Below are 22,189 nucleotides of genomic sequence, written 5' to 3'. Positions count from 1 at the left end.
CAAAACCTTATATAACTTAAAGTCAGTTATTTTACTAATTCTCTCATTTTGATTATTCTTAATGTTCTCTATATTTAGCATATACTGTCCTTTTAATTGTCTATCTGCCTTTGTTTTAATGTGTTGTGTTTTAAGGCTAAATAAATAAATAAATACATATAGTATTCTAATGATTTTTTTATTATTACTTAAGTAAAAGTAGCAATACTAGTGTCCTTTTAATTGTCTAGCTGACTTTGTTTGAATGTGTTGTTTTTATTTTATTTTGTATATCACTTTGAGCTCTTCATCTTCTTCTACATTTTAGTTTCTTCTTCCTCTTCATATGCAGTTTAGTTTCTTCTTCTTTTTCATTTTAGTTTCTTCTTCTTCATATGCAGTTTAGTTTCTTCTTCTACATTTTAGTTTCTTCTTCATAGGCAGTTTAGTTTCTTCTTCTTTTTCATTTTAGTTTCTTCTTCTTCATATGCAGTTTAGTTTCTTCTTCTCCGTCTTCTTCTTGTGTGGTAGAAGTATAAAGTAGCAAAATAAAAAATGGAAATACTCAAATAAAGTACAAGTACCTCAAATTGTACTTAACTACAGTTCATGAGTAAATGAACTAAGTTACTTTCCACAACTGAAATTTCATAACACATCACATATCAGATATTTTACTTTGATAAAAGTTACATTATTGTATTATAATTATTGCGTTCATTACTTTAACAATTCAGAAGAAAACTAAAAAAATCAAAATGACGCATCATATTGTAAATAAATACTATTTATTGAAAATATTGCATGTAGTCAATCTTAAACAAAGACTTGTTTTTTTTCCTTTATTAACAACACAAACTGAGGTTGACCACTCAGCCTACAGCCCTCATCATAGTTGGAATGAAAATCAAGTACAAGTCTAACTTCCAGTTTCCTTCTGAGGTCCGATTAATTAGCCGATAATTACCTCCAAAATGCCATTACTGACTGACTGACTGTTAGCGTTTGTTTAAGCATGCATACTTTAAAATTCCATAAAAGCACAGTTTATCTCTTTTAAAAAGTCCATTGCACTTTGCTGAGCCTCATGATTAAACTGAAAAAAAGACTACAAAAATTAAATAAAACATCCTCAACAAATGGGATTGCATTGCTTTGCATTGACAGATCCCACACACTGATAACATCTTGGTCCAATGTGTTGTATGTAGCGACACCAGTGGTGAAAGTAAGCCAGTAGAAGCACAAAGAGGGGATTAGAGTACTAACAAAAGTCCTATTAAGTACATTAATAACACATTGATTTTGCTTTAAATGCTTGCGAGTGGGACTACTGGCTAATCTAATGCCCTTTTTTTAAATTAATCCACATTTTGTGTCCTTAATTAGTTAAAAAAGAATGCATGATTTTGTACTTTCAAGAGAAAATTCTCTGTATTTATGGATTATAAAAAGGTATCTGAGCATTAATGTAGTGCACAAATATCAAAAAAACTATAAAGATGAACAAGCTAATATTTCTTAAATGATTGTTTGCATGAAAGCATGCTGCACTGATGCATCAGCAGTCTGCTCTTAATGCCAAATTCATTGAGATTTAGCTTTATTCTTTTATTTATTATGATCATCTCAACACAAGTAAATAGAAATGCCCTTAAAATTCCTGAATCTGGTCTATAAATTCCATATTTATTCCTATTTCCATGATGCTCAAGCGGTGCTTTCCTTACATTTTGCTTGCTAATTTGGAGATTTTTACTTTTATTATGCTTCAGTATGATTATTGCATATTCATTGAATTCTCATGTGAATCCATATGGCTACAAGTTTGAATTAAAAACAAATATTTAGTGTAATTTGTTTAGCATGTTGGTTAGATTAAGGTGTTGAATTTAACTAGCCCTTTAATTCATTAGTTTGCAGCGGGCCCAGAAGTCACTTTCACCACTGAGTGCGACTGATAGCATGGCTTGTGTTTGGGTTGTGTCAGAAAACGTGAATGGCACAAAGAAGAATTTTACAGGATTTTCATACATCTCAGAATTCTTCGTCATTTGCACTGCGCTCCCTGTGAAGCGAGCTCAGACCGCCGCTCGCTCGCTCGCTCTGCGCCGCACCGGTCGAAGCTCTCGGAGGAGTTTTCAGCCCCGATCACACCCCGAGTTTGTTGGCTTGCGTCAGCACTACCTTGAGTACAGGCATGAACGCCGACGTCTCGCTGAAGTTGCTGTGACTGACTATGTGGGTGTGGATGTTGAGGCCCTCCGTGTAGGATCGGGCCTCTATACTCCTGGCGATGTTGTGAAGTCCTCCTACGATGGCGGGAGAGAGCTGGAGAGAAGAAGAGCAGAAAGTGATGGTGAGAATCATCCTGTGTAAACTCTCTCAACTGGGATGTACTATCAATTATCCTCATCTGTCTTAAGATTTTGGGCCTCATTCAACAACGTTTTGGTGTTCTTATCTTAAACTTATATTATTATTTTTTTCTGTGACGTTTGCTCGTACGAGTCTTCCAAGATGTATTCACTCAAACCTCTTAAACTGGGCAAACATTGTACGGATGAAGCTAGATTTTAGTCCCAAATAAAGGCCTTTACACATCGTTTTGTTTTGGTTGAAACCAAGCCAGGCGGGAGATACTCACTGTCTGCTCTCTGAGTTTATCATAGAGCGCTTCCAGACGTTTGTTGGCGTCGTCGAGCTTCCTCTTAGTTTGCTGTGAAAAGTAGAAACAGAGAACGATTACACATCTAATGATTCACTTTCTTACCGGTGCAGTGCGTTGGATTTGGCGGCATCTAGTGGTGAGGTTGCAGATTGCAGATTGCAACCAACTGAAATTTCTCCTGTGTGCCGAGCGTGAAGGAGAACTATGGTGGCCGGTGCGAAAACATGAATGATTCTTAGTTTCAGGTGATTATTCTTCCAATAGATCCCCCTAAATGCCACACACTGCACCTTTAAGTAGAGATAAAATTGAATTGTAATCTCCGTCAGACGGACTCACAGGGTCGGTAGCTACAGCCAAGCACTTCTGAATGAGCCCTTCAAATGTGGTCTTCAGGACCAGGTGCTCGTCGGGGATGGGCTTCTTCATGATCTTCTCAGCAGGGATGGACTGCAGAGGCTGAAAGGGTTAAACAAGGTAAAAAGGTAAGAAGAAGTATCAAGCTGTAATAATCTGTATATCCTGTGACAGAGGCGAGCTGTGTACCTGTATATGATCTCCAGTAGGTGCTCCTGGTGCCCCCTCCATACTGGTCTTGGGCATCGCAGGGTTCATGGGTGGAGGCGAGAGCTGCTGCTGCTGGTGCTGCTGCTGGTGCTGCTGGTGCATGCCCGAATAGGGGACCTGGGCACCGTGCGGACCCTGACCCATGACCGGAGGGCCTCCAGAGGATACCGGCTGAGCCTGAGGGTCAACGCCCAGCGGAGCCATGATGGGGGCAGGAGGGGTGTAGTTCATTGGAGCCGGCTGAAGGATGACATTTTATTTATATATATATATATTAATATAATGTGAACTGTCTTTACTGACAGACTGCAGGACTTCAGTCAGCAGACTTACCTTCTTCTTTGATGCTCTGCTCAGAGCCGGAGGGTCATTCCAGCCGTTCTGAGGCCCTACAGAAAATAACAAACTACCAGGTTAAAGTCTATTTTATGTTTTGAAATGTGTCAGAGTTAGAAAATTAGTAAATTTGATCACAAACTTATAACATTTCAAAGATTTTGGGAAATTCACTTTCTTGCTGAGAGTTAGATGAGAAGATCGATACCTCTCTCATATCGATGCTCTTCATATGAAGCTACAGCCGTTAGCTTAGCTTAGCATAAAGACTGGATGTAGGGGAAAAAAGCTTGCTCAAAGGTAAGGTAACGTTTACTCTTGCTTCCAGTCTCTGTGCTAAGCTTCGCTAACGCGCTGCAGCTTCATATTAATCGTTAAAGTCAAATGACTGACAATTAAGTTGACGGAAGGCCAAAAAGTAAAATTCTCCCAAATAAAAATCATCCATAATTCATCAATTAAATAGAGAATTAAAAAAAACAAGATAAAATGACAATTTAGATTATTAAAAAAAATAATAATACTAATAACTAAGTCTAAATTCTCTGATTAAAGCTTCTTAAATGTGAATATTTTCTGGTTTCTTTACTCCTTTAATGACAGTAAACTGATTATCTTTGATTTGTGGACATTTGAGGACGTAATCTTCGGCTTTGGGAAACTCTGTTCGACATTTTTCACCCTTTTCTGACTTTTTATAGATCAAAAAACAAATTGATTAATCGAGAAAATAATCGACAGATTAATCAACAAGGAAAATAATTGTTAGTTGCAGCCCTAAATGATTGACACATAGGTTGATAGAAGGCCAAAAAGTTAAATTTCCCCCTATTAAAAATAATGTATTTATTCATCAATTAAATAGAGAATTAAAAAAAATTATTAAATGCCATATATGATTATTTATTTTTATTAATTTCATTTTTTTAATGTATAATTTTAATGCAGATTCAATTGATTATTTTATAATATTTTTTTGTGAATGTATCAATGAATTAATTGACTGTGATTAAACAATGTAAAAGTCTCTAATTACTCTAGTGGCGTACTCCAGGCTTCATACTGATGGTCAGATTTAAATGGTGGTCAGATAAAAGCTTGTGTGGTAGTTAAGAAGAGGAACCACAGTTGATCTTGAGCACAGAGGCTGAGTGAGTTAGTGATGCTGATCAGAGGCATGCAGACCTGTTCTCTGAGAGGCCGGTATCAACTCTGTACCTGAGACTCCGCTCGGCGGAGGTGGAAGCATATACGACACAGGAGATCCTGGCCCGCCATGCTGGAAAGACGCTCCGGAGGACGGAGGAACGGAAAAGGAAGATGAAGAGGAAGAGGAGGAGTTTGGAAAGTAAGGAGGAATATGGGTTTGAGGAGAGGAGGACAGGCACTGGCTGATGGGAGGATGTCCGGGATAGACCGGAGACGTCGGCTGTGTGTACTGAGAGAGAAAGCCGGGGGGCTCTGCAGGAGGAGGAGCAGCAGCAGCAGAGGAGTACTGAAGAGGCTGATAGATAGTCGGCCCCCCAGCTCCAGGGGGGTACTGGTGGACCTGGGGGTAGGCTGGGAGTCACAACACATGCTGTTAGTGAACAACTAGCACTGTTGCATGTTATACTACCTGTATCATGCAACAGGACAGACTGAGTAGTAATAAGTTACAGTACAGAGCATGCTAAAGTATGTTTATGTTCTCAACAGGCAAAACATACTGAAATGTTACTCATTCTCATCTTCTGTTAGTGACTAACTCAGAGTACGACGGCATAGAAGAGGTCAGATATTACAGAGTCAAACATCTCCAAAAGAAAATGCTTGCCGATGTTTCAAAGAAGACAGAAACAAAGGTTGTGTGTTGTTCATGTGACACCTCTTGATGCAACTCTGTCTCCTAGAAATAATGTTTATATATTACTGATTCCCTTTGACAAATATGTAACTAGGTGGAAGCACCAAGGCGTGTTGTGTTGCGCTGCTCCAAATTGCCACCAAGCGCTGCGCTCAAAGTTCAAATTATTTCAACTTTGACCTCAGTCGCAAGCAGCTGACCTTTCAAAGTGCAACCAATAAGAACAGCTGCAACTGTGGTTGTTGCCTAGAAACAATGAACGGCATTCGTTGTGTTCTCTTTGGTGATATATTATGACCTGCTGCCTCTGCTCCCTACGTCACGGTGAGCGAAGAGAACATTTCTTATCATGTGAAGGCAGCTTTAGACTTGAACCCTATTCGCACAGGACTAGCATTAGGGGACCTTGTCTGTGTTTTGTGCGGTGCTTTTGCACAGGATAAGTCTGTATTTTACTAGAATTTACTGACATTATCCCCCGGATATGATGTCAAGGCCCTGTACAACATCCAAAAAAAAGGGGCGGAGAAGACAAAAACATTGCAAAAACAAAACAATACTGAACTGCAGGTGTGAAAGCGACCTAAAACATTTGGTTACAGTTCGGGAAAGATGGTGGTTTTAGTTCAACATGACCATTAAAATGATACGTTTGGCAGACACTAAACAAATCAGACGTATATAAACTACATTTTTTTAGGAGACAAGATTGCTTAATGACATTTAACCTTAAATTCTAGTCTGAAACTGCTTTTCTCTCCGTATCAAAGATCTCTCTCTAAAGTCAATAACCCTCGTAATACAGAGAACTAACTCTTCTGGTGCAATATGTAAAACACTTACGCTGGTACTGTTGGGAGTACATGTATGCAGGAGTGGAGGAGACCGGAGGTGGAGCAGCAGATGTACAGGAGGGAGGCATCCCGTACATGGGGTTTGAAGGATCCACCTGCAAAAAACACAAACAGAAATCTGAAACCATATTTCGAAGCAAGAGATCATCCACTGATAACCGTCTCTGTGAGCTACAACAGAAGATGTTATATTTATGTTTTCCAGACTGAAATAACAGCTGTATTATGACTATTATTCGCCACAGCCGACTTGATCCAAATACTGAAGGTCCTGATTAAAAAACTATGAAGTTTATAAACTTAAATCTTTCATATGATATGAATGAAAGATTAACTGATGATGTGATCAACTACTGTATTCCTAGAGAAGACGTCTCTAGGAGTCGTGGGAACTACAAAAACACTCTCGGCTTTACAGTTGTGTTACAGAGTGGAGGTAGAGTACGAGCAGTTTAATTTTAGACTGTCATCAAGTTATTAACGTTAATTAGCGACAGCTAATATGATCTGCCTCAGGCGATGTTTTCCGGTCAGCGCCAGCTAAAAGGTAGAAGCTGCTGCCTGAATGTTTTTTATCACTGAAGCAAGCCAGAGTCACCTGCACAGACATTGCATTACTTCTGGAACATCTCTAGAAACCAGGCTTTTATTTCCAACTGTAAAAATAAAGCCTGGTGTTGCAAACACAGGGCCGAATAATCCAGTGTCAAATTTGTAGGGCTGTCCTCAACCAAAGTAAATCTTAGTCGACTAACACTCATGCGATTAGTTGATTTAATCGACAGATCTGTAAAACCGAGTTTCACCACAAAGAATCACAAAAGCATCACTTTAGATCTTGTGTTTACCAGAGATGTGTTCATTAGTATCTTAATAATAAGTCATTCAGTATGAAAAAAGCATAAAACATGACTATTCTACTACAGAAATCTTAGTCGACTAATCGACTAAGAGGGGGCAGCCCTACAAAGTTACTCGTCTGCTCTTCTGTGAGTGGAAATCACAAATATAATTCATGTAATGTTTGCTAACAAGGAACAGCATGCATGTCAGGAGTGGTGTGGTTAGAGTGATGTATCTACAGTCAAATCACAACAATAGGAGTGCACCCAAGAGAAACAAATGAAAGACTGAGTGGAGCATGCATCACAGGAAACAAAGAAAACAGTATCAACAGGAAGTGGGGTGGTAATGGAGAAAGGCAGATGAAAGGCATCACCACAGACAAACCACAGCAGCTAAATACAATTTGATTTCATCAATGAAAACACTCATTTGTTATGAAGGTAGTCTGTGTGCAACAACATCTGTAAACATCTGTAAAGGTGTGTGTGAGGAGGTTGGGTGGGCGGTCAGTGTACCTGCTGCTCTGGGGCTCTGCCTACTTGAAGAGGAGGAGGAGGGACATTGGGGAGGGCTGTGGGAGTCTGGTTACTCCAGGAGGTGACAGTGGAGGCAGCCCTCACCTGAAGCACACAGAGACACACGGCACATACTAATGATGGCCGCAGCATGGGAGGGCGGAGCGGGGGACACCAAACAACACCACAACGTATTGGACCAGAGCCGGGGTTCAAATTACAGAAACACAACTCCTCCCCAAAAAATAAAGTTTGTACATAGAGAATAGAGTATTTAACATTATTCATTAATAATAATTTAACAATCAGTGTGTGATTTAAACCCTGGCTAGAACGGAAATCCAAATAATGAAAAGACTACAACACAACAGCAATGAGCACTTCACTTCTGCCTGTCTATTCACATGAGGAGAACAGTGAGACCCCGCTGATCCCAGCGGTACGTCAGTTGAGTAGGCGGTCCTTAATGTGACCCAGGACACATTCACGTACACACTGCTAAATGAATGTGGCCATATGTGGCCCAGACCACCTCCGAATGTGCTCTGTACTTAAAGCTGTCAACTCGTGATCGGATCATTCAGGACGCACGTTAATACCAGGTCTGAACAAGGTCCGTAAGTACCTGTCGGCAGTGTTTATAAAATAACTCTCACTGCCAGAGGGGGGGGACAAACGTTCTGCACTCCAGCTTTAAATGTATCTGACCCATTCAATTAAAAGCTACAGCCAAGTGTACTTAACCAGCTACTCGCTCTAAATACTGGAAGTCACAACTATGAAACTGATCAGACTAAAATGTATCCACTCTGCTGGTAAACTACGAAAACACACGGTTCTCTCACGGTCGTACAGCGGTGATGCATCTTTTCACTCACAAACAATCTTTGTCTGAAAACAGACACCAGCTGCACAGAGCAGATTAAATTTCCCTTTTAGCCGCTCATTATCTTCAGCTGATGTAATCTACCGCTGGCCATGTCTGTTGTTTTAACCAGCGACAGTCGGCTAAAGATGAGAAGCTGCTACCTGTGTGTTTTCAATCGTTCTTTACTAATAAAAGGAGTGAGGAGAGAAGAAATGTTTGATAAAGGATTCGTTACCATTAATATGTCCCTTCCCTAGTTAGTATGTGACCTGTAGATGTTAGTGTTTAGAGGAAGAACAGGAAACCAGTCTGCCCTCAGAGTCCTGATGTCTCACGATAAAAGCTTTTAACACCAGGTTTCTCACACAGATTCAGGTTTATGTGTAATATCTCAAAGTGAATAGCAGTAAGAACTTGTGTGATGTGAAACTCAGAGGAACGTACCGGCTGGTAATACTGTGGCTGTGGTGGAGCGGAGGCAGCAGGTGTAGGCATGGCCACTGGAGGTGCTGCTGCTGCAGTGAGCCGAGGCACCATGGCGGGCTGCATCGGGGTGAACGGATGCTGGGGCATGGCTGAGGCGTGCTGAGTCTGAGTCGGGGCAGGAGGCTGAGACGGAGCTCTCTGGGTTTGTACCGGAGCTGCAGGAGCCGGCGCCGGAGCCGCTTGCTGCCCTAGAGCCCGACTGAGACGGTCACGGAGCTGCTGTACGGAAACCTGTACGGTCGAAAAAGAGAACTTAGAGGGTAGAAGAAAGATATTGTTGTACTAAAAACTTAGTAATGGACTAGCTGGTGCAGTCCAGTCCACAGGTGATACATACCTGGTTGGTGTTGTCAGGCAGGTAGGTGATGGCGGTGGACAGACTGCCCTGGGAGGCCAGCAGGTTGGCATACTGGCTCATCTTCTCAGCCAGCAGGATGCCGATAGCAGTGGGACCGGAGCGCTGGGTCAGCTCCACTGCACGCCGCAACACCACCACCTTCTCCACCAGGTCCTGAGGGACGGAAACACAGATCACATCAGCACAAACTAACATAAAGTAAATATTCCACTATTATTCCCGATATGACAATATTCTGAATTTGATACGGGTCATGTAAACACCATATTCTGTAAAAGCCTAAAACCCACTGTGCACTACCTGCTCCCGACAGACACAGTTAGAGACTAGCTGGTGAACATAGTGGAGCATTTAGCAGCTAAAGAGCCAGATATTTCTCTCAGGAGCTGGTGGAGACCAAAAAATAGAGCTAAAAGAAGAGTGAATATTGGATTTAAATTCATCAGATAGACAGAGATGATGCCCCCAAGTGTCTAAAGAAATCAGTTATTGCAGGTTTCAGATAGAGACGCACCTGGAGAGAGAGTGGACAGTGTCCGCCCTGTGCTCTGGTCCAGCAGGACACAAGTTTCTCCACGTTCCCAGCGCAGATGTAACACAGACAGGCCTGGGCTTGCAGTTGGGCGACCTCTGCTGCCTCCAGTCTGCCCCCGAGAAGGTCTAACAACAAAGACAAGTTCAGTCAGAAGGCACAAATTCACAGCTGAGACACAACGACGTTTAATAAAAGGAAACTCTCGAGTACAACAATATGCATGTGTCCTTAAACTAACCACAGAGGGAGGAGAACTCCTCGGGCTGAGCGTAGGTCATGACTGCAGCCAGAGCTTCCTTCCAGTTCTGCAGGTCACACGTCTTCAGGATGTCATGCCAGTCTTTCATCACCACTGCGCTGATCAGCTGCAGGACAAAAACATTAACTTATATATATATATATATACTGTATATCATCTCACTTCATAAAACTCTCTGTAAATAAAAAAACTCCAGGTCGTTACCTTGGTTATCTTGCTGTGTGTTTTCATAAAATACTTCTTCTGGGTTTTCTCTAAGAGCTCGGCCCCTCCGGCGATGGCCAGGATGATGCTGTCTGCCATCCGGTTGTCATGGAGACAGAGCTCCACTGCTCCCTCAAAGTCTCCGGTCAGCAGCGCCTGTGTGATGAGCCCGTCCACATCTTGCAGGAAAACAAATAGTCAAACTCTACAACCACAGATTTTGTTTAATCTCTTTCTCTCTGGCATGAAACTCTGAAAGAGTTGTTACCTTGACTGATGCTGAGACTGACTCCGTCTGATTGGGCTGGAGTTGGAGCTGGAGCTGGATTTGGATCCTCAACGGGCTCCTCGACTGGAGCTAAGATCTCAGGAGGACTGGGCACCTCAACTGGAGCCGGATCATCAGCGATTTCCTCGACTGGAGCCGGATCCTCAGCGGGCTCCTCGACTGGAGCTGAGGTCTCAGGAGGACTGGGCTCCTCCTCCACTGGTGCTGCTGTCTCCTGAAACACCAGAGAAACATCCTTTGATGTCTTAAGTTTACTTCTCCTACCCCCATGTGTTGCAGGACACTGGCTTATTTAATAAAACATTTAAAAATGTCTGTCTACTGCAATTTCGCCAACACAGTCCTGAGAAAAGGTCCAGTCAACCTTAAATAATCAAAAATCACTCATGTGTGTTTACTATGGTGTGCAGGGCCTTTAACAGATAAAACACAATTCAACAGTCAGCTGGGCTAGAAGACAGCATCTATGAAACTGTGCAGTGATGAAGGTGTACCTCGTCATCCAAGGGGATCTCCTCTTCCTCTGCTTCCTCCTCTGGGAGAACCTGGTCCCCATTTTCTTCTGGTTCGCTGGTCAGAGCGTCCTCTGGATCTGCTGCGTCCTCTGTCTCGGGGTCAGGAACGGAGTCCAGTTCCATCGTGGCTGCTGGCTGAAGGTTTGCTGCAGCGATCATGTCGAACGCCGCCTCTGGATTTTCCGCAGGCGGCGCGACAGCAGCAGCAGCAGCAATCATGTCGAACGCCGCCTCAGGAGTGTCAGCAGGAGGTGCTGCTGCTGCAGCGATCATATCAAACGCCGCCTCAGGAGTGTCAGCAGGAGGTGCGGCTGCTGCAGCGATCATATCAAACGCCGCCTCAGGAGTGTCAGCAGGAGGTGCGGCTGCTGCAGCGATTATATCAAACGCTGCCTCAGGAGTGACAGCAGGCGGCGCGGCAGCAGCAGCAGCAGCAGCGATCATGTCGAATGCCGCCTCAGGAGTGTCAGCAGGCGGTGCGGCAGCAGCAGCAGCAATCATGTCGAACGCTGCCTCCGGAGTGTCAGCAGGCGGTGCGAGGCTGAGGTCTGGTAAAGGCTGCAGGCTGACTGGAGCGGGCACCTCCAGCTGAATATTGAGAGAAGGTAATGGATTCAAAGTCAGGGACTGTAATTGAATTTTCACTGCGTAATAAAAGAGAAATGGGAGGCTGAAATCAACACGTATCATTAGGTATTTCATATTTTATCCAGATATTATTTATAAGCTATATCGCCCAACTCTATTTGACATAAAAACAAACAGGCCCAGGACCCTGCAGACTAAAAGTTACTCAAGATCAGCATAAGTTTGGATTTTACACTGGAGTGAATTTGTCATATGTGAGTTCAGTGGTGGAAACAGATGCATGAACAGAGAATACATCTACACATCAGAGAGGGAGATGTTTACAAAGACCACCCACATCCCCAGAAAAGAGTCAAGTGAATATCGACAGTGTGCACTTTCATGGAGTTGCGCAGCAGATATAAGAAATAAAACAGAAACATAAACAGTTTTTTAACTTTTCCATTGAGATTGTAAAATCAAAAGTCTGTGCAAAGCTTCCTGAAAGCAGTTTCAAAAGGGAAGTAGTATTTTTTAGCACTGAATCAAGGCTTCATCTTTATGAATACTTGCAGCACTTTCTTATTGCCAAATGTAAGAGAGAGAGAGAGAGACAACAGTCGAGCACTGTGGCACTAATTACTGCCAATAGTAGTCTGTTGTACTGTCAGTGAAAGAGTGTGAACACAGCACAGTAAACAGGAACAAACGGAGAGTAGTGCAGTGTGGTAATAGGCAATTTGGTCACATTTCTACTGCGTGGGCGGGTAGATAGTAGTGACCCTTTTCCCTTTGTAAATTTAAAATGGTTGGATTTTTATATTAAAACTTTCCAGTTGTGCGCTTTTTAAAGTTAATACTGGCTGACTTTTTACTTGTTTGTATGTTGTAATAAACAGTGGTGATGGCGGCTTATCAATTAGGAGGTGATCTTTTGAACCACACGGCTTTAAACACCTCTAATTCTCACTAATTAACACATTATATCTTGTTTGTTTAATACATCTTTATTTTTTTTTTATTTAATTAATGTTCGCAACTTCCTTGAATCTCTTTCTTCAGTCTTTTCAGTTTTTTGTATGAATGAAACAAATAAGATAACATGTTGATTAGGACGTGCTGGAAGCCAGGCTAGCCGTTTCCCCCCGTTTCTAGTCTTTATGCTAAGCTATGCTAACCGTCTTCTGACTCTAGATTCATATTTAACGGACAAAAATGAGAGTGTTATCCATCTTCTCAAGAGTATTTCCCAAAATGTAAAACTATTCCTTTAAAAATGCACCATAAGATTAACTTCTTTAAACAAACGTACCTGTGGAGGTTCAGCTGGCTTTTCCTCCAGTGCTGCTGAAATCTGACAATCAAAACCACACATTCATTTATCACAAGATGTACTTAAAGACACTTTATAAAAGTATTAAACAGGAAATGTATATATGTATAATGTCCTACAGTAGCCTATAAAATCCAGCTCACCTTTAAGGCTAGCTCCTCTTTGTTGTATCCCAGAAGTTCCAGGTACTTGCTGCGGATGTCACTTTCGAAATTAGCCTGAAAACACAAAATAGTCACAACTTAAAGGATGACCGCATCATTTACTGAAAACCAAATATTTCCAAGATATTTCTAAAAAAAAAAAAAGAGTCTTTCTGACTTTCGTACCTTGAGGAAAGACCAAAGGGTCTTTTCAAACTCATTTTCAGCAGCATTGATCTTTTCCTGGCAGAAATCCACAAAGCTGCCGGCACCCAGCGTGGCCTGCAGCTGAGCGGAGCGCTTCAAAAAGTCAGTTTCTGTAACAACCTGGCTGATGTGTACGACGTGAGAAGCGGGCTGCTGAGGCTGCTGAGGGTTCGGCTTTGTGTTCTCCAAAGACACCAGCTTCCCTCCAAACTAGAAGTGAACGAGAGCCAACAAAAAGGATGTGTCAGACGGTGAAGTAACGAAAGCTCAATCCTCAATAACATGCAAAAGTAAAGAAGCGGGTCTCACAGCGAACGAGGCTCCGACAGGTCTGCGGATCCACTTGGGTGGCTTCTTCAGGGGGTTGACTGTAGCTGGAGGGGCGGGAGTCTGGGGCAGCTGCAGCGGCGGCATAGTTTGTCCCGTCCCAAAAGGATCCATGTTCCCAAACGAGTTGCTAATCTGTAACAGACAGTCAAGTTAGACACAAAGGCATGATGCTTAAGGTGCAAAAAATTTAATTCACAGCCATGTTCATGATGTGCAGCTCTAAAAAAGGAAACATGGACAGAGGTTGGGTAAGATCAATACTAGAAGTGTAGATTGAACTGGTGGTTTGCTCGCCATATGCCCAACAGCACAGAGCGATCACATAGCATCTGAAATGCCATCGATAATAGCATCAGTTGCAAAATATAAAGGAAGAATATAAGCCTTAGCTATAAATTAAGGGATGATTCTAGCTTTATTGAGTCTCCATTTCCAGTTTCGTCTCTTAACGTCTGGACGCTATTGCTGGCGATAGTAAATACAAGTCTCGGTCCTGATAAGGACTGAATATGGTTTAAAAAATGATGATACCAGTACCCTAAAAAGTGATACTGATACAACAAGGAAGTGCTTTGACTCTGTTGTTTTGTCTTTTAACTTCCCGACCACACAGCGTTGTGTAGGTTAGATATCAATTATTGATTACTAAGCACATCAAAAGCAGGACATCTCACATGGTCAGCGTGTCTCTTGCTCTGCGCCTGGTTGGTTCCTCCCATGATGGAGTAGATGTCGATGTGTCCGTCAAAGCTTGCAGCCGACAGCACCGCGGGGTTCCTGGGACACCACTGGATGTCAAAGCACCACTGTCTGGCGGTGGGCAACTCGTACAGCACCTGAGGATTCAAGCAGGTCATTTAATTTCATCAGATTTGACAACAGTTTTGTTTTCTACTTTGGTTGTGTTACATTTATAATAAATGTTTACCTCTGCTGTGTTTGGATTCCAGCACAGAATCCGGTTGTCCTTCCCGCAGCTCAGGAGCAGCTCTGGATCAGCCAGGCTCCAGTTGATGGACAGGACACCCCTGTTTATAAAGAACAGTACAGTTATGTCTTAAAAAGCCACGTGATGTTTAAGGGACAAGGCTGGCAAAAGTCTATATTTTTCTTATTGTCATCAAATCCCATGAAAAGACCAAAACCAACAATATGTTAATGACTGTCCCCGTCTTTCTGCGGCCCTCAGCTCCAAGCCCATTGTTTCCAAATGAAGATGTAAATCTTTAAAAACAGCTCACAGATACATAGTTTCCTTTTTTTTTTTAAAAGGGCTAAATAAATTCCTTAAACAGCTGGTCGCTAGCTTTTAGCAAATGTTAATCTAACAGGAGGAAATAGTGCATTTGTTGGGGACTATCTTCAGCGCCGGATTAATCCACATGTGGCGCTCTAGTGAGTATTAGTGGCAGCAGGACAGTGTATGTAGGATTGAGTCTAAATAAACTACAGTGTGTGTGTTCATGGTGATGAAGGAACATGTCCCCCAGTGCAACAGTGAGGCTCACTGATGTGTTTTTACAGCCTGGTCTCACCAAATGGCGCAAGAATAACACACCAATTTCTTAAGTAATTTCATGTGTTATCGCTACGCATTTTTTGCTTTTCACGCCGCGGCAATATATCAGAGCAAATGCTCTGGAAGTCAGGTGACGCAGCGTAAAGAGCGGGAAAGTCTGTGTAGGGAGGGAAGAGTACGGGGTGCATGGATGGGTCAAACAAACACATGACTTTCATCCGTTTGTGTCCTTTGTGAATCAAAAAGTCAACCGCTGACTTATTTACGTTGACTTTGGTACGTAAAATAAACGTACTTATATTAATCCAAACCATGATCTTTTCCTAAACCTAACCAAGTAGTTTTGTTTGAATTCACAACGTTAACCAGGTGATAAAAACTTAGACCGTGCATCCATATGTGGCGAGTTGGGAATGAGAACGGGGCGTTAAATGACACATGAAATGTCCTTAAAAGTGGCTTGCTATTTATGTTTTCCCATGAGATCATGTTGGGTTTTAATAGTTTTAAAAACAACATCAGAGCTCTATGGCAGAGAGGAAGAAGATGTATCAGGCTTTGATACACAATAATTGTTAGTAGATATATTCATTGTTGGTCTTTTTCAATGATTTGTTAACAGTAAGAACAAATATTAAATATCACCAGCATACCTTTAAGACTGCAAAGGAAAGCTTTATGCTGCTTTGGCACTAAATGTAAAAGGTGTGTTTACCGTGTGTGGTTCTCTAAAATCTTGAAAGGAGAGGTAGCAAATCGTAAGTCCCACATCTGTATGACCGGCATCCGGTCGTCCTCCGAGGACAAGACCAGCTGAGTGGCCACTTCTGGGTTCCACGCCAGCCCGGAGCAATGCATCTAAAAACAAAGACATGCACACAAACAGTAGACAGTTTAAGTTGAGTGGACAGCACTGAAGGATTGTCCAAGACTTCATCTGAGTGCAGAAGGAACAACGTACTCTGTTGCTGTGGTCGCTAACTTTAATGATGAGGTCATTCTTGCGGAGGTCCCACACGGAGGCTCGGCCACTCGGGCTGGCAGAGGCCAGGATGTGTTGGACCTGTCTGTTCCACGACACACAGCTGATGTCCTCCAGAGGCTTTGAGACAAAAACATGAGCTCTTTTTGTCATTATGCATTCATTCAAACGGTTACAAACATTATTTACATGCATGAGATGATACAGATCATATCAAAAAATGCTCACAAACTTCACACAGATGAAGAACTTCACAATTTGACAACAGAAAGGACGCAGTAAGTACATTTAAATTAATCACTGACGTTTACAAATTATAGTAGAAAATAAATGTAGCTAATAGAGTAAAGGAAATACCTGAGTTTTAGGTCCTGGTGTCATTGGAGAGCCAAAGTTATTCATGTCCCAGATATAGATTTCAGACTCATTCCCACCTGATGCAACCAGGTTTGTCTGCAGCAGAGAGAACAAAATACAAACTTAGTCACTGCACTTGTTTTTAAACCAAGTACATGCACGTGATATTAAATTCACCGACTCTGGAGATAAACAGATCATACCTGGAACGGGTTAACGTCGAGAGCTCTCACTGGCCCTGTGTGCTTGTCACTCTCAGCAATGATCACGTCGGTCTCTCCAGCCATGATCTTTGCAGGATCGTACAGGATGACGTCGCCGTTCTCGCCTCCTGCAACGAGGACCCCAGACGGGTGACCTTCGGAATCCATTCCATAGGGACCCCACACCAGTTTGTGGTATCTGGGGGGAGAAAGAAGGACAAAACATGTGATCAACACAATGAAAGGGATAAAAAGAAAAGTGAACAACATGAGTGTAGTGAGCAGCTTTTAGTACCTGTGAGAGGAGGAGAGGCTGCCACATGACTTCATGTCCAGAGAAGGCTCTGTCAAGTCCAACTCGAAAAACTCCAGGGAGGCATTGGTGCTGAAGGAGGCATCCAGCTGCTGGGCTGATGTTCCTGCAGAAAGAGAGCAAAGGAACCTTTAGTGCATGCTCTGTCACATAATATATGATGTTGCCTTATCACCAGTATTCATCAAACGTCTAAATATTACACTTAAGTAAGGAGCAAACTAAGGAGTAAAAAAGTAAAACACATTTATCAAGAGGCTTACTCCTAACAACAGCAAGTCATCACATGATTGATAACATGTATGCTCAGAGCAGGAACAGCCAATCAGAGAGCCTAAACCTGCCATATTGTTCATTCTTTTAAAGAAATCCTTTCATTTAGTCAGTGACAAGTGATTCTGCAAAAATGTTGTGAGAAACCCTTAATATCTAAGCTAGCAATTAATGTAAAATTAACAACATAGACTGGCTGATACGGAAACAAACTGAAGTCTAAAAGAAATTCTGCTGCTGGTATAAATCAGAGGAAAAATAGTTTAAAATAAATAATATAATTAAATAAATAATAAAAATAGTTTCTTTACATTAGCTTTTAATATTCTTGTGATTTTTTTAGATTTGTTATGTTTAGTTCTTTTCCTTCCTGTCAACCTTGGTTATATGTCACAATGGAGGCTTGAAAAATCAAATCAAATAAATAAATAAATAAAATCAGAGTAAACATATAATAAGGAGAGTTCAATAACAATGAATGATAAATGCCAAAAATGAACAAGAAAATGTAGTAACATCCTCTTCAATGATCAAATCAAATGTAAATAATAGACTAAAACTACCCTATTGTGAATTATTGCTACAGATAACATAATATTCATCATGACCAATTTTGTACAATCACTCCAAAACATGTCACAGGAGGATTGTGCTCACCTTTTATTTACGTACTACAGTTTTTGTAAAGGTTGTATCAAATTTGATAAATCACTTTCATTCTTAAGTTAGTCAGTAGAAGTAAAAATTAACTTTTATCTTTAATTTAAATCCCAAATTTCACTTGGCCCTGGACTCCTTTAGTTATTTATTTGTGCATATAATAAAATAAAACAAAAGAGAAAAGATATACAATAACATAAGAAAATGCAAAGCTGGGTTGAAAAAAAATAATAAAATGAAATTGAAATTGTATATGCTTGCCATCAATTTACAAACAGACAAATATTTTCCAATATAATATATAATATATATAATGTTTCCAAACAAGAAATGCTAGAGATAAAAGACCGAGGAAGAAAAAATGAAAGAAATAAAAACCAGGATTTCAATAACAAATATTTGCACTGCTTTCATTCACTGCTTTCACCCACAAAGTACTGAACTCCGTCAAGAGATGTTGTTTAAGATCTATTTTAAAAATAAGAAATGAGGAGTGACTGCAAACTCCTGCATCCTTTCTTTTTTTACATCTCTTGGACTTTAATGTGTTATCCTTGACAGTTTTTTTAATTGTGTATGATTCAGTGTCCTCCCTCTCGTAATGTCACATAAACTAAACTAAATATATATATATATATATATACACTGCATGGTACTGCAAATGACGCAGCATAATTGTGTCTATTATTGTAAGTTGCCAGTGGACCAAAAAGTCAAGTGTGAAGTGAAGTGCATGCTCTGTGACTCAGGCTGTATGTATGGCTGATAGACACATTATATAATGTCTTGTCAAACACCAGATAGCGGCAGCCCTGTGCTGGTGCTCGCTGCGTGCTCATACCTGTTGCAAGGTAGATGGGGTGGTGCTGTGCAGGACTCCAGCTCTGGATGGCTGTGCGGTTGATCTCTTTAAGTTTCATCCTGGAAAAACAAGTGCACATTTTGAAGGAACATGCAATACAGATTTTTATTATATATTTTCTCTCCATGTAGCATCTGCAGGAATCACCAAAGATAACAGTGTTAAATCTGTCTTAAAAGAACACTTGCATGAGTTACTGGCCGCTGTAATTGTTCCTGCTGTCCATACTGGCTGTGAAAAGATCCCTTCCTCATGTGATTCCAATGTACACTATGCATGTATTTAATATGACATTTCCTCTTTGTGTTTCCCGGACACATGGTTGAGCCATGGTGGCAGGATAAAGAGGAATATTGCACTCATTTTGAAAGATACCCTACTTAATTTGTCAATACAGAACAATAACTGAATTTTGTCCCCCCATCTGTTACATGGTTATCGCAGTAGGAATGGATCTTTTCACAGTCAGTATGGACAAGCAGGAACAAGTACAGCGACTGACAACTAACTATTTCAATGAACATGTTTGCATTGGACACTCAGTTGCCAGTTTAATAGGTGCATGAAGTCTGATACTGTATAAATCCTCCCTCCATGAAGGTTAAACTGATTTAAAGAGGTGTTTTTATACTACCTTTGGAGGATGTAGTTTGTGGTTCTGTTGATATATACAGAGAGATGTTTCTGTTATTTAGTCTACCCTCATTGATATAAATGCTGTGTGCAAAATAAAAAAAAATAAAAAATGCATCCTCCAAATTACAGTTCACCTCTCAGAAACAGTTTAAAATAAAAACAGGACATGAAAGAGGATTTATTGTTGTATTAGACTGCATTAGTTTTTAGCTATCAGTGTACCTAATAAACTGGCAACTAAGTGTAAGTACTGAGTTCAAATAAAACATGTGAACCTATCCTTTAAAGCTAGGGAGGAGGCAAACTAATCAATGCATATAGTTACCTGCAAGCAACAGGTTAATAAACAAGTTGTATTCCCCCATTTGTATGGTGCATTTTCATTTGTATTCATAAATACAGTAGTTATAGCTACAGACAAAAGGCCTACTTTGACTGACACTAATTATTACTTGTGCACTGTAATGTAGAGCTGTGCTGCAGCAATGACATTACAAATGTTATTATCTAGCTCTCAAGAAACTGGAGATCATTTCATTCAAAGGTCATACAGAGAGGTGTTTCTGTTATTTAGTCTACCCTCATTGATATAAGTGCTGTGTACAAAATAATAGAAATGCATCCTCCAAATTACAGTTCAGTTTAAAATAAAAACAGAACATGAAAGAGGATTTATTGTTGTATTAGACTGCATTAGTTTGAGCTATTGGTGTACCTAATAAACTGGCAACTGAGTGTGTGAACCTATCCTTTAAAGCTAGGGAGGAGGCAAACTAGTCAATGCATATAGTTACCTGCAAGTGACAGGTTAATAAACAAGTTGTATTCCCCCACTTGCATGGTGCATTTTCACCATTCAGCCCAGCTACTGCAATAAATACAGTAGTTACAGCTACAGACAAAAGGCCTACTGTGACTGACACTAATTAGAAATGCATCATCTGTAGCATTAGTTTTAGCTATCAGTGTACCTAATAAACTGGCAACTGAGTGTGTGAACCTATCCTTTGAAGCTAGGAGGAGGCAAACTAATCAATGCATATGGTAATGGTGTAACCTGCAAGTGACATACACAAGTTTTATTCCCCCACTTGCATGGTGCATTTTCACCTTTCAGCCCAGCTACTGTAATAAACACAGCAGTTACAGACAAAGGCCTACTTTGACTGACACTGATTTTTACTTGTGCACTGTAATGTAGAGCTGTGCTGCAGCAATGACATTACAAATGTTATTATCTAGCTCTCACGAAACTGGAGATCATTTCATTCAAAGGTCAACAGTAGGGAAAAGTACAGTACATGCTAGCAGCAAGCTAACAGCTGATGAAGCCACACAACAATAAGCAATAAGGAGCCTCAGTTGTGGGAGAAATTACAGTCAAACGGCAGAAAGCTGCAGGATAGCACTTTATGTACATGCTAAACCAGGACAGTACAACATGTCCTGCAGCTACAAGCCTGCTAGCTGCTTGCAAAATCTAACAGTCAGTGTAGGAAGACAGTTACACACAGAGGTCTTATTACTTCACTAAAGCGGCTTACCTTCCCTTCTTTGCTCCCTCTCACATGAACACACACATAAAAACAATAATGACAAACGCTCCTCCAGTCGTACAGGTTCCTGTTTCAGTTCTGCTTGAGGATTAGTGGTTGTAAAAACAAGAAGGAGAGCTATCTCTCTATCGGGTCCCGGCTACAGACTCAAGACAGATTTCCACGTCCCCACTGGTCTCCATCAACGTGGCACTAGCAACAGTCTCCTCCTGCCACGAAGAAGAAAAGAACAGCTTCCGGGGGACTTCCGCAATGCTAACCCTGCTAGCATGCTAACCGTGCTAGCATGCTAACTGTGCTAGCATGCTAACTCTGCTATGCTGTACAAGTCTTTTACATAATAACTATACTATAATAGTTATAACTAATATAATACATAATTACATAATAATACATAAAAACATACTAATTATTATCATAGGTAATTATATACAGTCTTTTGTCTACAGATACCCCTGCTAGCATGCTAACTTTGCTATCCCTGCTAGGATGTTAAATATGCTACCCCTGCTAGCATGCTAAATATGCTACTCCTACTAGCATGCTAACTATGCTACTCCTACTAGCATGCTAACTATGCTACCCCTGCTAGCATGCTAACTATGCTATGCTGTACTAGTCTTTTACATAATAACTATAATATAATAGTTATAACTAATATCATACCAAAGCTGGAATAAGTTAAATAAATTGAAGATTTTTACATTTGAAATAATTCAAAATAAAATGATTGTGGAGGATAAATACATTTAATGTGTTAATATTATTTTATTTTTTAAATATTTCATATATAAAAGTGTTCCAGCAGCAGGACCTGCTGTATCTCTCTTTCACACTGTGATCTTGATAGATTGTGCTATGTTGCATAATATAAAACCCTGTATTCATGCAGAATATTTACTTTGCATGAAAATTATTAAAAAAAATAAGATAAAAATAAAGTACTTTACCGAAGTAAAAGCCTAAAAATACTCCATTATAAGTAAAAGCCTCCATTCAAAATTGAACTTCAGTAAAAGTATGTAAGTATTATGAGCAAAATGTGCTATAAGTTTTAAAAGTTAAAGTGCTGAAACACCGAATTCTACTTCTTTAGACCTCAAATAGTTATTTAAATAAA

At 40.8% G+C, this 22,189-nt stretch overlaps 1 protein-coding gene across 2 annotated transcripts; it reads right to left on the bottom strand.

Moving 5' to 3' along the window:
- Positions 1 to 750: 750 nt before the first annotated feature.
- Positions 751 to 21,264, bottom strand: sec31a (SEC31 homolog A, COPII coat complex component). Of its 2 annotated transcripts, XM_074616730.1 has the most exons (30): positions 21,058 to 21,264; positions 18,857 to 18,936; positions 17,065 to 17,188; positions 16,770 to 16,968; positions 16,567 to 16,662; positions 16,189 to 16,329; positions 15,943 to 16,085; positions 14,637 to 14,736; positions 14,383 to 14,544; positions 13,688 to 13,840; positions 13,358 to 13,588; positions 13,172 to 13,246; positions 13,008 to 13,049; positions 11,336 to 11,716; positions 11,108 to 11,275; positions 10,593 to 10,827; positions 10,325 to 10,503; positions 10,100 to 10,226; positions 9,841 to 9,986; positions 9,306 to 9,479; positions 8,927 to 9,199; positions 7,615 to 7,719; positions 6,243 to 6,348; positions 4,772 to 5,113; positions 3,551 to 3,606; positions 3,197 to 3,457; positions 2,990 to 3,109; positions 2,627 to 2,698; positions 2,097 to 2,310; positions 751 to 2,059 (listed from the first exon to the last, which is right to left on the bottom strand). In XM_074616730.1, the coding sequence occupies exons 2-29, from the start codon at positions 18,933 to 18,935 to the stop codon at positions 2,131 to 2,133; spliced, it is 4,470 nt and encodes a 1,489-aa protein (XP_074472831.1). In that variant the 5' UTR covers position 18,936; positions 21,058 to 21,264; the 3' UTR covers positions 751 to 2,059; positions 2,097 to 2,130. The 2 variants fall into 2 exon arrangements, with proteins under 2 accessions (XP_074472831.1, XP_074472832.1); XM_074616731.1 differs by lacking the exons at positions 4,772 to 5,113; positions 7,615 to 7,719 and having other exon boundaries at positions 2,033 to 2,310.
- Between the last annotated feature and the right edge of the window lie 925 nt (positions 21,265 to 22,189).

Source organism: Sebastes fasciatus, chromosome 19 (assembly GCF_043250625.1).
Source record: "Sebastes fasciatus isolate fSebFas1 chromosome 19, fSebFas1.pri, whole genome shotgun sequence".
NCBI classification, from domain to species: Eukaryota; Metazoa; Chordata; class Actinopteri; order Perciformes; family Sebastidae; genus Sebastes; species Sebastes fasciatus.
This window is presented reverse-complemented; position numbering and strand designations above follow the sequence as displayed.